An 18,196-nucleotide genomic window follows, 5' to 3' on the forward strand; every position below is an offset into this window, starting at 1 on the left:
CTAACCTCTCTTCGGTAAATACATGAAAATGTCTCAGTGAATCTGAAATTAAAGTTGCTATATACTACATTTACCAAAATTACTCACCAGATGGATACTTTGCATGTACATATATTAAACAAGGAAGATCACACTTTAGCGTAAAATAAAATTTGACATAATGTCAAATAGATTGAATGGGTCACAGCAAGCTACTACATTGAAATGCATTACAGGTAACTTAAAAATAGTAGTTAGTACAAACGGGTCATACAAACAAATGCCAGTTTTTTTCTTCAAATAACACACATAAAAATGCCGTCCTAAAATAAGTATATTTATTTTAAGTAGATTGTTGAGGTTTGTCCCTTCCCCATTTGCTTTCCTGTAGAAATGGGGGTTTCTTTGGAAAAGTCCCGGCCTGTTTTTGTGACACCGGAGCAGAAAGAAAGAGGAGTTCACGTGGCGCCCCCTGTCGCCAGAGACCCGCACAACAAGAACATCATGTACCTTCCGCTGCTCTCCTGAGCGGCTACACAGCGAAGCTGCTCGCGCACGCACTCTGCAGGTGCGCGGCCCGTCAAGTGTCCCCCGGAGTCCCCCGACTGACCCCCGACTGACCCCGGGCCGTGTGCGTGTGCGCGTGAGTTCCTCCTCACACGCTCGTCATGTTCGCGTCGCGTCAGGCAGCCGGATGCTACTAAGTCAACGTTAGCGGCTAGCGAGCTGTAGCCGAGCAGCAGGTTCAGCGCAGCGGGGGGGAGGAGACCATCCGACCCGATGGGTCACTGACTGCCGGGCGGCGAGTTTCCTCCGCGGCTGCGCGTCGCATGTTGTCACCGTTGGTGCCGGAGTCGCTCGCTCGCTCGTAACTTGGTCGTGTGCGCGGTGAGGATGCGGAGCCGCAGTAACTCGGGAGTGAGGCTGGACGGCTACGCCCGGCTGGTCCAAGAGACGATCCTGTGTCACCAGGTGAGTCCCGGGGGGAGGAGGAGAGTAGGACATGTTGTTGTTTTTGTTTGTTCTGCGTTACATGAATGTACACATGTTTGCATCCAATGTAGAGGTTAGAAATCACTTGTTACGCAACTCGGCCCACTTGGTAATGGATCTGTAATGTCGTTGGTAGAAGGAAGTGCACGAGCCCTCTGCTATCGCCTGGGGAAATATGTCAGGCATGCAGGTGTTTGCAGCTTGTGTGTGCCGAGGTTCAAACGAGATTGACGGGGACAAAAATAAACAAGGCGTGAGCAAAGTTCAGCCTCTGGAGTGATAGAGAAGTGATACTTTGAGGATGCTGTATTTCCTGCTTTGTATTTCATTAATGTTCAACGCTAGCATTTGAGGCATTTATTTCATCACAGATGAAGTGATTGATTGACGTGTAAAAATGATTTGCCAATCGTACTTTAGCAGTTTTGTTGGGAAAGCATCTGCTTCTCTGAAGTCTTGCTGCTTGTCCTCCTTACCCTGTGCAAACCATCAGTGTGTGTGTGTGTGTGTGTGTGTGTGTGCTTCAGAACCCCGTGACAGGCCTTCTCCCTGCCAGCGCCCAGAAGAAGGACGCCTGGGTGAGGGATAATGTGTACAGCGTCCTGGCCGTGTGGGCGCTCGGCATGGCGTACCGCAAGAACGCTGATCGCGACGAAGACAAGGCCAAGGCCTACGAGCTGGAGCAGGTGTGTTGGTGACGGAGTGAACCGGGGGCCAACGGGCCCCCGACTGCCACCGCGGCTTAAATGTTTCACAGCAGCATCACATCTGATTAGTTTCCACATTGTATTAATCTAAAACAAGATGTGTTGTTCTCAAACTGCCGTTGCAAACTCTGAACTGTTGTGTAATGTGGATTTAGTTGTTAGAGCTCTAACGTAGTAAAATAATTAAGTCAGTGAAGTAAGTGATCTCGGAAACAATTATTTCAGGTCTTATTAGTTATTTTGTAGATTTAATGATGAGCACTAAATAGATTTTGTTCAATGCTCGATTCCTCCGTAATGGAAAAGAATAATCTTTTAGGCGGTAAAGCATTCCTTCACTGACATTCCCACTGAAGTGCATTTGGCGGGGATGCGACCGCTGAGCTTGCACAAAGTTTTCACCCAAAATGAACTGAGTGATTAGAATCAGCTCAGGCATTTGTGACGTCTCCTTTCCTTTCCACTGAAAACACAAACCAGTGTGGGATTGTTTGGATGTGTTGACGGGTTTTTCGTTGCTCACGGATGCTGTCTGTGTGTCTGTCTGCAGAGTGTGGTGAAACTGATGCAGGGACTTCTTCAGTGCATGATGAGACAGGTAACACGCAGCTCCATGCACATGTGAATCCTCCCCTCGTGGTAGAAAGTCTGATAAGGGTGAACATGTGATCGGGTTCTTAGGAAGCACACGTTATCTGGAACACTGTGCTATTTATACAGGCTGTTTTATGTAAACAGCCTCGGCAGCCTTCTGACCACAGTCTGCAATCTGCTATCTGCACAACCGACTGCGCTGACATCGGCAGTTAGTCAGAAAGATAGACAAACGGATTAGTAACAATGTTCAGTCCCATTCTGTGTCATTCTTTGCTCTCATTTTGCATTATTGGAATGAAGAGTAGAATCCTTTTTGTTTTAACGATAAAACAAAAAGGATTCATCCTCTGTAGCAGTGATAGTCACCAATCAGCCTAATAAATGACTGATTGGCAAACAGCAGACTAGTCGGAAGCCTCTATAATGTTGTTATGATGTAAACAGGACGGAGTCTTTTTCACGTGGGCTTTCTGTCCCGCATCAATACCAGGAAATGGCGCTGTGCAGTGGGATTCTACTGAACGCATTACACGCTTTTAAAAAATATAAATCTAACTGTTAATTATTTATTATATATTATTTTATTATAAGATTTTAATTTTCGAAGCAGAAGTATGTCTTTTGTGCACCTTTGTTTCGACGTCATCCCTCATCGCTCTTCACTTATTTTCTTCCCCACTCTCCAATGACTAAACAACCAGAAAAATACCCCCATTCAGGAGTCTTAACCTTTTTATGCTAATTTCCCTTTTAAGTATCTTCTGGTCGAGACTAACACCACAGATATTTGTCTGTGTTTTCGAATATTCTATGTTCATTTGTCTTCAGGTGGCCAAGGTGGAGAAGTTCAAACACACCCAGAGTACGACGGACTGCTTGCATGCCAAGTACCATACTCCCACCTGTGCCACGGTCGTCGGGGACGACCAGTGGGGCCATCTCCAGGTGGATGCCACCTCTATGTACCTGCTGACGCTTGCACAGATGACGGCATCAGGTACAGTTTCCCATCGCCCGTTAAAGGGCATTAAGGGTCTTTGAACAATGTCTGACTCTTGCGCTCCCTCCCTGCTCGGACAGGCTCCCTTCCAGCTACAGCGCTGCAGGTGTCGGGACGTAACTATGAGGTTCTCGCTGATTGTGTAACCTTATCACGCAGGTCTTTGCATCATCTCAAACCTGGACGAAGTGGCTTTTATCCAAAACCTGGTGTTCTACATAGAGGCTGCCTACAAGGTGGCGGTGAGTAACGTTTTCAGAGGGTTTCGTGGGTTCGGCCGACAGCGAGGAGTAGATGCTGACGCGCAGTGGGCTGTAAAGAGAGACTTATCAGAGCACACATTTGAAAAGTTCCTCCAGAATAAATCCCTTTTGAGTGATGTCACTATACTACAAGCGTAACACACCTGAATCTGCGTTGTTGATTTCTGGGTAGTGTAGGTGCGCAGTTTGGTTTGGTTGTGCTGCATAGACTGTGATTTAGAATTAGTGATGTGATTATGTTCATCCCCACTGTAGGATTACGGGATGTGGGAGCGAGGGGACAAGACCAACCAGGGCATTCCCGAGCTCAATGGCAGCTCAGTAGGAATCGCCAAGGTAATCACAAAGGTTATTGTGCGTCAGCATTTCTGATGTACTGTACACACACAAAGACCACAGGAGGACGGTGGTGCGTGAAATGTGTGTTTGTTTATGCGCGTGGGGATTTGCAGGCAGCCCTGGAGGCCATAGACGAGCTGGATCTTTTTGGTGCCCACGGGGGGCCGAAGTCAGTCATCCACGTTTTGCCCGATGAAGTGGAACATTGTCAGGTAACGTTGGCTCCGCCTCTCTGCCCCCCATCGTCTCTGCTCCTGTTCGTCCCACTGAGCATGTCACATGTGCTTCCCCTCAGTCCATCCTGTGCTCCATGCTGCCGAGAGCTTCCACGTCGAAGGAGATGGACGCCGGCCTCCTGTCCGTCATTTCCTACCCCGCCTTTGCTGTCGAGGATGCCGACCTGGTGGCCATAACTAAGTCGGAGATCATAAGCAGACTGCAGGTACAGACACGACACACTCTACACAGAAACGCTCCTTTCCCCTGGTACATGCAAGTCAGTTTGCGTGGGGACATTTCCACTCTTTGGTTTCATTTCAGGGTCGCTATGGCTGCTGCCGCTTCATCCGGGATGGATATCTTTGTCCTAAAGAGGTAGGATTTATTGCTGGGGTGCATAATGTATTTAACTGCTGTAGAAGTCATGCAGCTGAGCAGACTCATTGTATCTACATATGTGCATTTTGAGCATGAAGGTTCCCTTTCTGTTTCCTCTCAAGGACCCTTCTCGGCTGCACTACGATCCCGCAGAGCTCAAGCTGTTTGAGAACATCGAGTGCGAGTGGCCCGTGTTCTGGACTTATCTCATCCTGGACGGTGTCTTTGCTGGAGATCAAGTGCAGGTAATCTAGCTAAACCCACTTTCCCTATTTGTACTGTATTCACACAGTCGTAGAGTCACTTTGAATAAGTTCTGCTGCAGATGTAACAGTAAACAAATGACCGTGGCCCCTGAACAGGTGCAGGAGTACCGCGAGGCCCTGGAAGGCATCTTGATCAGAGGGAAGAACGGCATCAAACTGATGCCTGAAATTTATGCTGTGCCTCATGACAAGGTATCCCACTTCCGCAGGACGAGTATGGCAGATGCACCTGCATTGACAGCCTGTTTGCACCATCATTAGATCCAACATCAACTTTGTCTAATCATCTTTTCTTTGGGTCTATTTCATATTTAGTTTTTTTGTTCTGTCCTGACAGGTGGAGGAGGAGTACAGCAACCCTCACTCGGTGGACAGGGTGGCAATGGGGCAGCTGCCTCACATGTGGGGGCAGTCGCTCTACATCCTGGGCTGCCTACTGGCCGAGGTATTCGCTGGGCCACTTCAACACCTCGGCTCACGTTGGCTTCAAACACTTTGCAGCTGTCTGGAAAATGCAGATTTAATCGTCTGTGTAACTTGTGTCTTTATGTTTGCAGGGTTTTTTAGCACCAGGAGAGATAGATCCCCTCAACAGGAGATTCTCTACAAACTTCAAGCCAGATGTTGTGGTCCAAGGTCAGTGATCGAGTAATTAGCCCGAGAAAAATGTCAGTCCACTAAGTCCCTCCGTTGTGTGTTCATTGGGCAAAGAAGAATGAAGACTCACACGTTATGTGTTGTACTCATGTCGGTATCATTTTATATACGTATTCCCTTCTTAAAAGCAGGTTCTAATGTTTTTCTTTTCATACGTGTGTGTCAGTCTGTGTTCTAGCGGAGTCAGAGGGGATCAAGGAGCTGCTGCGTGATCACGGGGTCGTGGTCCAGACCATGTCAGAGGTTCTGCCCATCAGAGTCATGCCTGCTCGCATCCTGAGCCACGTCTATGTCAAACTGGGTAAACGAGCACAACGAGCACAACCTTCTTCTCAGCGTGCAGACGCCTGTTTGTGCCATAATGAAAGCACGGTTGTGTCTTTGCTGCAGGGAACTGCAAGAAGCTGAGTTTGAGCGGGAGGCCCTACAGACACATTGGAGTTCTGGGAACATCCAAATTCTACGAGATCAGAAATCGCTCTTATATATTCACCCCCCAGGTAAAACTACAGCCGGGGATCACAGCCATCAAAGTGATGAATATGAAGGATTCATATCTGGTTTCCCCTCTTCGATGTGCTCCAGTTTCTGGATCAGCACCATTTCTACCTGGCACTGGACAACCAGATGATCGTGGAGATGTTACGCACGGAGCTGGCCTACCTCTCCTCTTGCTGGAGGATGACAGGACGGCCCACTCTAGCTTTCCCCATCACCCATAGCATGCTGGGTAATAAGGCTCTTAACCCCAAACAAACGCGTCTCTCAGATTTCCAATGTTTTGCGAAATTTTGATCTTTTAATTTTTTTATTACATTGGAGCAGTTTGTAGAATTCTTCTTGAAAACATGTTTTGGAGGGTGGGGGTGTTAGTTCATCTGGCCGAAAAGGTTCAATCCATCTCGCAATTTACTTCACTTCACACAGCCACGTTTACTTTTTATGTCCAGTTGAAGATGGAGATGCCATTGATCCGTGTATCCTAGCAACCCTTAGGAAGCTACAGGACGGCTACTTCGCTGGAGCCAGGTTTGTTTCCATCTGTGTCACAGATACGTCAAACTGCTGTTGAAATGTCTGTCGCGTGACAGCGTGGATGTTATCGCAGGGTGCAGATGTCAGACCTCTCCAGTGTCCAGACCACTTCGTTCCACACTCACCTCAGCTTCCTGGACGAAGAAGACGACGACGACGGCTTACTCGAGGATGAGGAGGAAGATGACGACTATGATCAGGAATCTACCATCCGTGGGCCCTCAGGTAGTTGCTGATGAAGTGTGTGTTCCCTGAAGTCCTCCACGTTGAGCTATTCGTAATCAATGGTATGTTGCCCTTGTTTTTGTTTTTACCTCCAGATGGCACAAAAGACATGTTTGACCAGTACCTCACCCAGCTTCTTCGTAGCACCACCACCAAGTGCCACCTTCCTCCCATCCAGAGGGGGCAGCACCACGTCTTCAGTGCGGAACACACCACCAGAGACATCCTGTCTTTCATGGCCCAGGTCCAGGGCCTGGACGTTCCCAGTGAGTTATTAGGAATCAGACATGCATCCCGGTCCGTGTCACCGGTGAACAGTGTTTCCTGTAATGCTGCAGTCCGTCGTTGAGGTCGGATTGAGGTTCAACGTTTCGACTTTAGTCAGGCTTTGCAGAAACTGGCTTGGGCCAAAAATGATGGAGAAAAGATGAGAGAAAACAATCTTATGCAATCCATAATCTCTTTAATAGATTAATATACATATTGACAGACAAGTATCCTGATAGCCCATATTTCAATGCAGCCACAAGCTTTAGGGAAACAATTTGATTATTAGAAACCTCTTCCCGAACTGGGTCACTCCGGTCAACTCTTAACCGAATTTGATTCTGAATGAAACAAGGTAAAAGTCAAGTTGTTTGAGGTGGTTAACCGGCTTAAATACTACAAAATTGTCTCAATTGATTTATTTCAGAGTCTTCCATGTATCTGCCCGTGACTCATTACAAGAACAAACACCGCAAAGCCCTCAACCTGCTTGACATTCCTCCTCCTCCTCCGCACGGCCCCAATGCGAAGCAGCACAAGGTAGGAGCGGCAGGAGCTGGTTTTCTCTTTGTGACGCCGCCGTCGCTCTGCGGTACATTTGTCTTAACGCCGGCATCCCTCGCAAGTCCCACAGCGCCGCAGATTTGCACCTGCCTCGAGACCCCCAGGGCAACACGGACTTTGCGGCGTTGGTGAGGCAGCTGAGAGAGTGTCCGACTCTGCAGGACCAGGCGGACATACTCTACATCCTTTACGCGATGAAGTACGGACACGCAGACGGCTGCGCCGACGCGCCGCTCATTTCCAGCTTCGACACACCAACAGGTAAAGGTGTTCTTCTTGTAATGACCCGTATTTGTTCTCAATAACCAGAGGAGCGGATTGGCCGGTGGAGTTGGCGGGCCCCGGGCAGGGCGGTGTCACTGTGCGTTCCCTACTGGAGGAGCTGTATGTTCAAGCCGGATCCTGCAATGAGTGGGGACTAATCCGATACATCTCCGGAATATTACGAAAGAGAGTGGAGGTCCTCGCTGAGGTCAGTGAGAAGTCGTAGTCCTTTGGTGTCACAACGGGAGGCTCGGCTATTTAGTTAGAAAAGAGGGTTTTGCCACCAACTAATAGTTGGCTACAAATAAGCCTAAAGTGTGCAACCATGGGGGGCTTTATTTATTTATTAGTCTCCTTTTTTCATCAATCTGAAGTTTGTTTATAGATGCTGTGTTCATAGGTGCTAAGCAGGTTTTTCACATTCGATGAGCTGTTGTAAATTAATTAAATTGGCTGATGATGGTGTATTAAAAGGTATACATGAAAGAGATTTTCAAAAGTCCTATAAAGAAACATGTATTTCCTTCTGTCTCGTTTTCCCCCCATCTGACAAATCAGCAAACTGACCGAATTCGTTCAGAACCAAATCGTCTTCATAGAATCCTCCCACATCCAAACATCGACCGTGTGAATTAACATCAAATGTTTAATTCAAGGATTTGCTTTTCTGTCAAACTGTTCTCTGGGGGGAAAAAAGTCCCTCTTTATGTATGAAAATAAATAAAAGTTTAAACACACCATTCATTGGCCATTACAAAACAGCGACACAACATATTTGATCAGAATCAATCATTTTTATTCTCCTTTTATTTAAAAATAGGCAAACTCTATCTGGTTTTTAAAATGAAGATGGACTCCAGTACTTACCATGATGAAGTCACTCTTGAGGAACACGCCTGCTGAATAACTTGTTCAAGAAGAGGCTCCTCTGCAGAATCAGTAAATTCTGAGATCATTTTCATATTGTACATAAATAAACCTGCATTTGTCTGCTACTCAGGCCTGCACAGATCTGATTTCCCACCACAAGCAGCTGACGGTGGGCTTACCCCCCGAGCCCAGGGAACGAGTCATCACAGTGTAAGCGGATGTGTGGCTTTGCGCTCACGTTGAGGGTTTGTTAAAAAACATTATAAACCATCTCTTCCTCCTCCCTGTTTCCTTTTCAGTCCGCTCCCTCCGCAGGAGCTGAACGCTCTCATCTATGAAGCCAGCGGCCACGACATCAGCATCGCTGTACTCACGCAGGTAACTCTATAAACGTTTGGGCTTCCGCAGGACCTTCCTCTGACGCTGCAGCTGTGTGTCTTTGTCACTTCAGGAAATCATGGTCTATCTAGCCATGTACGTGCGCTCCCAGCCCGCTCTGTTCGGGGACATGCTGCGCCTCAGGATAGGACTCATCATGCAAGTGATGGCCACTGAGCTGGCTCGCAGTCTGCACTGCTCTGGTAGGAGAACCAAGCACCAAACCCTCTGCATGGACAGAAACAACCCTGCGTGGTTAAAAAACTAATCTGTTCCTCGTATCGTCTCTGTAGGGGAAGAGGCGTCTGAGAGTTTGATGAGCCTGAGTCCGTTCGGCATGAAAAACCTGCTGCATCACATCCTCAGTGGAAAAGAGTTTGGGGTGGAGAGGAGCAGTGAGTTTCTCTGGTTTCCTCTTTACCACGTACGCGAGAGGGGTCGTTCACGGTGCACCTTTCTGTTTAGAGAGGAATGAAGCAACGAAAGCTGTCAGAATGAGTCAAAATGAAGTAGAGCTTGCAAATGATTGCAAGACACTTGTTAAGTTGAATCAATGTTTTGCTTCAGTATGTGACCAATGAACCAGGGACTTTTCCATTTTATTTTTTGTCTCCTTTTATCAGTGCGCCCGTTCCAGTCCACAGCCACGAGTCCTGCCATCTCCATCCATGAACTCGGCCACACTGGAGCCACCAAGACGGAGCGCACAGGGATACACAAGCTGAAGAGTGAGATCAAACAGGTGGGAATACAAATTAAACCAAAACACCGGGAGGATAATCTTGGATTAAATCTACTGTGACCAGGGCTTCAGTTGCTTCTGTGTCTGTCAGTCTGTCTCTATAAAATAACTGTTGTTGCTTTGGGTTTCAGCTGGATGACTCTCGGCCTCTCAGTGTGGGTTGGGTTTGATTACATGTAGCATGTTTCTAACGTCAGCCTCGCGTCATTTACCCCGCTGGCTCGTACCATTTCGTCAGCCACAGCACGGAGCGGCATCATTTATGAAACGGTCGCTCTTGTGATCATTAGTTAAGTCATCTTTCTCACTAGTTGCACAAGTTAAGTTGTGTCAAGTCAGCGTGTGGCTGCAGCGTCGTCATGTCTGCAGTATGAGAACCACGTCAACCATCTCATCTTTTTTCCATGTGAAGATCTTCAGCGGCGGCCATTCCTTGGGTAGCAATGTCACATCTCCTCGCTCCACGGTAAACCATTTCACCTCATCCGCTTCCGGTTAACGTGGTTAGTCCTCTGTAGGTTCGCCGCAGTTCTGTTTTTCATATTATGAGTAGACGCCAGGAGATTTTGCGTCTGTCTCCATGCATGTTTATTAGATTCAGTATTGGTAAAAGCACTAGCCTTGGCCTTTGACGTGTTTGCTGTAGTGTATTAATATGCATGAATAATTGCATTGTGTGACTGTTTATTGCAACCTTGTTTACATGTATTTGTTATGGTGTGAAACCCCTGCATATGCTATTTTGCTTGCCAGTAAGTTATTTCTTTGAAAGAAAATATAAAGAAGAAAATATAAAGAAAATATAAAGAAGAAATGATGGTGGAGGAGGGAGGAATGATTTCAAACTAATAAATAGTAATCATTCTCTTAAGGGGATCTCGGCTGATTCACTGCAGAGTGAGCGGCATGACATTGGATCAAATATATCTGTCCACAATGGTTCAGTGAACTCAATCCATAGAATCAGCAGCTAGATGCCATCAACAATTGTTAAAAAACGTGCGTGTTAACCCTGCGGTTAAAGTGCGGTACTACTGACAAGTGCAATGCTGTATGAAAAGGAACGTGTGTAAAACCAGTGCAAATAAGGTTTAAATCACTGAAGTTCTATTCTCTCTCCACAGCGCTGCAGCAGCCCCTCCACCCCCAGCGGCATCCTGTCCCCAGTGGGCCACAGTCTAGGGGATGGACAGCTGCACTGGGAGGACAGGCAAGGCCAGTGGCTGAGGAGACGCAGGCTGGATGGAGCCATCAACAGAGCACCAGTGGGTTTCTACCAGAAGGTCTGGAAGATCCTGCAGAAGTGTCACGGCCTGTCCATCGATGGCTACGTGTTGCCCTCATCTACCACGAGAGAAGTAGCGTCTCCCAGACTAAAGCTGGATTCAGGACTTCCTTGCATGTGTGTACGTGTATTTAACGCTGTGTTTTCTCTGTAGATGACAGAGGGAGAGATCAAGTTTGCAGTGCAGGTTGAGTCTGTCCTGAACCACGTCCCTCAACCAGAGTACCGGCAGCTGCTGGTGGAGACCGTGATGGTTCTGGGCCTGTTAGCTGACGTGGACGTGGACAGCATTGGTGGCATTATACACGTGGACCGCATCCTGCATCTGGCCAATGACCTCTTCCTCAGTGACCAGGTACAGAGATAGCTGATGGCGAGGGCCACATTTCAGTCTGAAAGGGCTGTTCATGTGTGTTGACCGGGGTTAACTCTGTTCGTCCTCTGCTTACCCAGAAATCCCACAGTGCCAGTGATTATTTCCTCGAGAAGGACCCAGCGACCGGGATCTGCAACTTTTTCTACGACAGTGCCCCCAGTGGCAGCTTCGGCACCATGACCTACCTGTCCAAGGCGGCGATCACTTACGTGCAGGACTTCCTGCCGAGCTCCAGCTGTCTGATGCAATGAAGACGCAGACTGAGCACGTGAAGAGACGCGTGTCATCGGAGAGGAGTCATCCGGCCAAAGGCTGCAAAGCTTTTCATTGTCAGCTCGTGCCATTCATGTGGTTCTTGTGAGTATTTATAAACTCTGTAGCTCTCATACGCTGATGTAACATCCTGGCATCGGCAGCTGATTTCATTTTTCAAAAATGTATATTCTTTTTTATTTATTTCTTAAACATGCAGCTCAAATGTGTGTTTACAGGATTTAAAAACAGGCACTATATATGTGAATTAAATATTTGCAAATTAGCACATCTCTGTGCTCTGGGTGTATGTGAGAAAATAGGTAAACCATTAAATGAGTTTATGGGCATAATTCTATCTCTGGAGTTATTGCAGTAATCATTTCCTGTAGTTTATTAACGCAAATAATTTCCCTCAACTCGTTCATTTTTATTTACTGTTTCCCTGTTCCCTTTTTAGTATTTTATTTTGTAATATAATAATTTATTGTTCTACTGTAAGAGATGACCTTCAATATGTAAGTTATCACCTTAAAAAAAAAATCTAATAACTTGTAGCATTATAAACCTGTAACAATAATCATTGTTTACCCTCAATGCCAAGGGGTTTTTGTCCTTGTGTACGGCTCGTCTTCTGTGAAATCAATGAAAATCAATCCATCCGTCTGTTGTCTGCATGTCCGATGCTACTGATCTGGAGTCAAATTTTGCACGTACATCAACATATTGATGGTTTGTACATTTGTGGACAGTGTAAGAAAGTATGTTACTGGTATGTTGGGTTTGAAGTCTGCTTTAATACTGCTAGTTCATGTTTCATATATATATTATATATAGTTATTTATGTACATGACAATAATGGTATAGTTCATAATGTATAGGTAGAGTAATGGTGGTGCAGCCAGATGTTGATAAAGTATAAGAGAGGTCCAGAATATGTTGAATTGGGTTTATTCGAGGTCTGAGAAGCACAAAGGGGGAAAAAAAGGTTTTCAATAACTTTCATCCCAATGCTTTGATTTTGAAAGAAAGAGCAGGAAACGGTTAATGTATTTTATTACTAACCCGAAAATCATGAACATTATGCATGTTCATGCAATAATTAAAATAATTTGACTAACGATGGTAAAATCATTTGTTTATTAACGGCGGCACATATCGTTTTCTCTAACCATCAGCAAGAGGAGCTCTGATTGCTGAGAAACAGCAGTTAGCCAATCGGAGCTCCAGCTGTTGCTTTTTGGGGTGGACTCTGACACAATGCAATATTGGATTTGAATCCAAGCAAACACAGAACGTACAGATGTCTGCAATACTATTGAAGAACCCACATTTATTTGAATGCCTAGTTTCAAGTTAACATTCAGAGTTTGGGGCTTCTGTTTTGAAAAATAAGCTTCCCCACAGCTTCCTTCTTACCAGGTCACTCTATTAAGGCTTTCATTTTGAAGTGGTGGGTAGAGAGAGATGGAATCTGACAATCTAACGTGCAGGTAATTTCATAATAAGAAATGCAAGATCGGGCTGCTGTTTTCACTGTGGTGATCGGAGTGAAAAGTAAGAAGATCAGGCTGGTGGGAAGAAGCACGTTTACACACAGGACATTTATCCAGTGGAAAGCTGCTGTAACTTGCTTCAATTTCAGAGTTTATTTGTTGTTTCTTTCACAGCGACATTGTATAAGTAAACACATTTTGACATTGTGTTAAAGTGTATCTTCACACTGCCCGGCCAGCAGAGGCCGCTGTTGTCCTTGGTAAACATTTCCTCCAGCTGTAGGGGGAGAGCCGATGGGAGCCCGGGCAGGCACATTTATAGCCACCTTTTTGGTTCAAACACAGGTGGGAACACCCTCCATTCCTCCGGCTGCACTCATTAATGTCTGGAGGAGGGCGAGAGAAATGGAGATGGAGCGAGGGGGTTCACAACACACACCTTTGTCATCATTGTAAATGTATACAAACTTTCAGAGTTCGTGCATGACCCCGCTGACCTTTGCAGCGTCGGCCATCTGTGTGCAGTGCATGTCCTCTGGGACAGATGCAGCGGTGGGAGCCTGGGAGGTTGACGCACTGTCCCTCACACGTTTCCTCCTGGCACTCATTTATATCTGTGGACACGCAGAAATACGTTGAGCATTTTCTTAAAAATAAATATATCGGGGCGTACTCCGCTTCTACGTCGTCGTCGCCTCCTACCGACACACTCCTCCCGGAGAGCCGGGGCGGTTGTATTTGCTGGCGTTGTTGCTGCGGGTTGCTTCCTGTACCCGGGTGGACACTCTGCCACGCAGCTGTGCCCGTTTCCGGCTAAGATGTAACCGTACGAGCAGGCACATTGGTAGGATCCCGGGGAGTTAAGGCACCGCTCCGCACACGCCCCGAGCCCCCGATTAACGGCACACTCGTCGATATCTGCATAAGAAGAAAAATACTTTCAAATTTTACTAGAAATAAATCTAGAAGGATCTAAAGGACAAAGTTGCAGTTGCAAAATATGACTGTGTTGGCAATGCTCAATGCATCTCTTTCCCTTTGAAGTAGATTGTGTGCTGACAATTTTTCTAAAATGTAAAATGTCCAATAGTAAGTAATCTAATTGCACGTGTCAACCTGCGGCCCTCTGAGGTTGGACAGGACAGCAGTGCTTTCACTAGCATTACAATGCTAACATGTTTATACAAAACAGCTATGTTAAATTTGCAAGAATAGCATTAAACAATAAATATTCTCATATTTACTAACAGAATGATGGGAATATGGTTGGTTACACAGGTATTTGGTAAGGAACTAAATATAATCTACAGGGTTAGGTCAAGAATTAAAGCCAGGGTGCATCCAACCTACAATATTGTTGTTCCCACAGAGATTAGTCCCCTGACCTGTGCATTGGCACAGTATGTGTATATGTACATACATGACCACGTAAAAGTCATGCAAAAGTCATCGTTTAAATACAGACTGAAATTAGAGCTCATTTTAAACTGACAGGAATTCATTGCAGTGGAATTTCTCAGCTGAAACTAAACTATAATTCAGCTGGTTGTGCTCTCAAATGACTGGTTGTCAGCGAACAGCCAATATACAAAGTGCAACAAGTTGACCGCGCAGTCATAAATCTCACAGCTCACCTGCACACTTGTCCGAGCGCCGTGAAACATCAAACACAAGGAGATTCTCTGTTGTGCTGTAACACGCCTCGGTGCACGGTGTCGTTATTAGGAAGCGCCTCGGGGATCAGCGGAGCATTCGGGAAGAAGAAAGGAAAGAAACTAAATGTTCACCTCGACAAGTTCGCCCGTCGGGCTGCAGAGTGAATCCAGCCCTGCAGTGGCACCGAGGTCGGCCGCGGGCCCGGCTGGCGCTGTGGTTGTGATGTTCTGAGTGCGAGCACAGCTGGGAGCATCCTCCGTGGTCAACTGAACAAGGTGCTGCCTCTGGACACAAAGAGTGAGGATGCATCACCACAGGGAATAACAGAAATTTACCTGAGCCTCTCGGTGAGAACATCAATCAGAGAGGGAGAAAGGCCTGGAGACGTTCTGCAGAAAACCAAATCTACCGATTTTTATCGTGCAAAACATCATAGCGAGTAAAACATTAAAAGTCCAGGTGCGTCGGTAGCTTACAGGACCACTGATATTTACAATAACAACAAAAACACCTACCCAGACACACCGGAGTGATTCCGCTCCAGGTGCCTCCCCGCTGGCAGTAGCTGTGTGTGTCTCCATCAGCCAGCGTGTAACCGGGGTAACAGACATACTGGATGTACTGCATGAGCTCTCTGCTGCCGTGTTCAACCACAGAATGGGAGTAGAAGGTCCCGTGAGCGGGCGCGGGCGGGTGCCTGCACTCGGCTCTCTGAGACGGCAGAGGCAAGTTGAGGGCGGCGCCGTAGGATCGGCCCTGGTGAGATCCTGGCCCCGTGGTCACATGTGTCTTCTCATTGGACTGGGCGGAGCTGGGACTTGAGGACGTCGAGGCAGACATGGGCGGAATGGGGGCCGGTAGGTAGGAAGGAGGCGATGGAGTGGAGGAAGGACCAGCCTGAGGAGGATAGTGGAAGCCAGTTTCAGCCGGTTGCTCCTCATCTGCAGTTTGTGAAGAGCCCGTTGCTACTTCAGAAGGAATCACGTCGGCCTGGGACGTGACAGGTTCTCCAAAATGCAGCACGATGTGACTGCCGGGAACAGGAGCAGGAGATGTTGTGAGGTGGCGTGGAAATGTCTCAGACTTGGTGACAGCAGTGATAGCTGGTGTTTGGGCTGCAGAATGTGACAGCGGAGAGGACGTCAATTCATCCGTTGCAGGCGATGATAGTAAGCCAGACGAGTCTGTGGCAGACGGATGTAATTTAGAGTCGACTCCATCGTCCAACTTTTCTGCCTCCTCGCCTGCCTGCGAGTCATGCGTCCCGCCTGCAGGCTCCTCTGCAGCCTGAAGCTGAGCCTCAACATGATTGGTCCGGACTCCATCTTTGACTTTAAAATCGGGAAACTGAACATTCTGTTGCACTTTTGGGTTGGTCACTTTAATCCTCTCCCTGTCGGACATTTGGGACGGCGTTTGAGAAAAGGCTAATTGGAGGTTTTCTCCTTGGGAAGCGGTATGCGTGAGGGCGTCGTAACGGGATTGTTGTTGGGTTTTCAGAACTACGGCAGCCTGACTTGAGTTTGGAGCTTGCATATTGACGCGCAAAACTGAACGCATCATGTCGGACTCTGACAAGGAGAACAGAGAAAACCGTTAAGGGTCAAAGAGGCAAGCAAAGTGTGTTCATACAGCTGCTTTCGAACATGACTATAGTTAGTTACTTGCGTGTAGTGCAGTGCGGAAAGGATCAAGATGACACAAAGAAGCACATTTAAAAGAATAGTTAAAACACACACAAGGAGGGCGGTGTCAAACTGCCCATCTAACGTTTGGCATGAAAGAGAACAAGCCCATTTCATCGAAACATCGAGAGTTGTTTCTATGCTCACCTTTGCATGTAGGCGTCGTGCTGTTCCAGGAAGGGCCCTTGCAGTACAACATCGACGGCCCATGCAGATGAAAGCCAGCATTGCAGCTGAAAACCACCCAGGAGCCGTCCTCATTCGTGCTGCTCGTCCCGTGGCTGACCGGGCCCGGGTTGGAGCAACCGGAGCCTGAAGGAGAAGGTGGATCATTTAAAATGATTAAATGGACCCCGTGCTGCTTCGTAGCAGACTCCCCTGAACTCTCCAACTCGCACCGCGATCGAAGCCAAAACGGAAAGTTTGAGACAAGAAGCTGACACCATTTTCTAGACGCCGGTGGTAAAATAAAAAGCTTAACAGCACATGCTCATGAACAAAGCTCCTCACCGACACAGACTGGGGTGTCACGAGACCAGTGCTCAGACACACAGCTGTTGGTCTTGTATCCATGGAGCTTGTAGCCTGGACGACAGCGGAAGATCACCAGCAGTCCACCGTAACGGAAAAACGTCTGGCCGTTCTCCAGGTGTTTGAAACCGCCGCACCCCTCGGCTCCGCTCGCTGTCGGACAGTTGCAGGGTGAATGTCAGCGGTGGCCTAAAAACACTGGATCACTCTCATACAACAAAGTATGAAAACCAACTACCTTGAGGGGCCCACACGCAGAGCAGAGCGACCAGCGCCGCCAGGACCCCCATCTGAACTGGCACTTGGGACGGGAGGGCAGAAAGCACTTGGAGGGTGAAAGTGGGAAGTTGGAGATTGAGGGGAAGGGAAATGTGGCCTGGGATTACTACGGGATGGCCATATGGGAGGAAGGAGGGGCAAGAGGCTGCAAAACACTCTGACAGATGGAGAGGAGGTATTAGGGGGAGGCTGTTTAAACCTGTTTTAAGGGGAGTTATTTTTGCTTTCACAAACTCCCAGGCATCAGCTGTTAGACAAAAATAGGACAAAATCCAAGAAGAAGGAGAGAAATGTTCAAATTCACTTGAGAAAATAAGCCCCCACACCGCTCACACTCTTGGAACCTTTGCGTGTGTGTGCGTGATTGTGTATGCCCTGCACGTTGTTCAGTAAACTCTGAACCCATCATTTACTCAGACCGACCGGATGCCTGGGCCCGTTTTATTGCCTTCCACGTTTAGGTAATTATAGTTGGCAGGATGCCAGAGTGAAGAAGGGAACACACACGTATATATACATATACAATATATCATTCTATATATACATATATATATATGTATGTATATACGTATATGTATATACATACATATACGTATATACATACATATACGTATATACATACATATACGTATATACATACATATACGTATATACATATATGTATATATATATATATATATATATATATATATATATATATATACATACATATATATACATATATGTATATATATATATATATATACATACATATATATATATATACATATATGTATATATATATATATATATATATACGTATATGTATACATATATGTATACATATACGTATATACATTTATATATATACCTCCGAGCCATAATCTGTGTTAGCTTGTTAGCTGCCAGCTGAC

The 18,196-nt window shown here is 46.7% G+C and overlaps 2 protein-coding genes across 4 annotated transcripts; one reads left to right on the forward strand and one right to left on the reverse strand.

The window, feature by feature from the left end:
* Nucleotides 1-184: 184 nt before the first annotated feature.
* On the forward strand, nucleotides 185-12,777 carry LOC120811467 (phosphorylase b kinase regulatory subunit alpha, liver isoform). Of its 3 annotated transcripts, none has more exons than XR_013451497.1 (31): nucleotides 185-951; nucleotides 1,500-1,658; nucleotides 2,230-2,277; nucleotides 3,105-3,273; nucleotides 3,436-3,518; nucleotides 3,795-3,875; nucleotides 3,992-4,090; nucleotides 4,174-4,320; nucleotides 4,419-4,472; nucleotides 4,598-4,720; nucleotides 4,838-4,933; nucleotides 5,079-5,186; nucleotides 5,299-5,377; nucleotides 5,565-5,699; nucleotides 5,789-5,898; nucleotides 5,984-6,128; nucleotides 6,349-6,427; nucleotides 6,507-6,658; nucleotides 6,754-6,924; nucleotides 7,353-7,465; nucleotides 7,552-7,688; nucleotides 7,799-7,961; nucleotides 8,754-8,833; nucleotides 8,923-9,001; nucleotides 9,075-9,204; nucleotides 9,295-9,396; nucleotides 9,625-9,743; nucleotides 9,875-10,209; nucleotides 10,868-11,101; nucleotides 11,183-11,383; nucleotides 11,482-12,777. XR_013451497.1 is itself a non-coding variant. In XM_040166847.2 (31 exons), exons 1-31 carry the CDS (start codon nucleotides 874-876, stop codon nucleotides 11,653-11,655), a joined length of 3,672 nt encoding a protein of 1,223 aa, XP_040022781.2. In that variant the 5' UTR covers nucleotides 185-873; the 3' UTR covers nucleotides 11,656-12,777. The 3 variants fall into 3 exon arrangements, 2 of the variants coding, with proteins under 2 accessions (XP_040022781.2, XP_040022770.2); XM_040166847.2 differs by having other exon boundaries at nucleotides 9,875-9,898; XM_040166836.2 differs by having other exon boundaries at nucleotides 10,156-10,209.
* Nucleotides 12,592-18,152, reverse strand: LOC120811487 (uncharacterized). The gene is made up of 8 exons (XM_040166868.2): nucleotides 17,263-18,152; nucleotides 17,004-17,177; nucleotides 16,641-16,805; nucleotides 15,324-16,379; nucleotides 14,940-15,092; nucleotides 13,855-14,070; nucleotides 13,650-13,766; nucleotides 12,592-13,538 (listed from the first exon to the last, which is right to left on the reverse strand). Exons 1-8 carry the CDS (start codon nucleotides 17,312-17,314, stop codon nucleotides 13,375-13,377), a joined length of 2,097 nt encoding a protein of 698 aa, XP_040022802.2. The 5' UTR covers nucleotides 17,315-18,152; the 3' UTR covers nucleotides 12,592-13,374.
* Nucleotides 18,153-18,196: the final 44 nt, after the last annotated feature.

Source organism: Gasterosteus aculeatus, chromosome 12, assembly GCF_964276395.1.
Source record: "Gasterosteus aculeatus chromosome 12, fGasAcu3.hap1.1, whole genome shotgun sequence".
NCBI classification, from domain to species: domain Eukaryota; kingdom Metazoa; phylum Chordata; class Actinopteri; order Perciformes; family Gasterosteidae; genus Gasterosteus; species Gasterosteus aculeatus.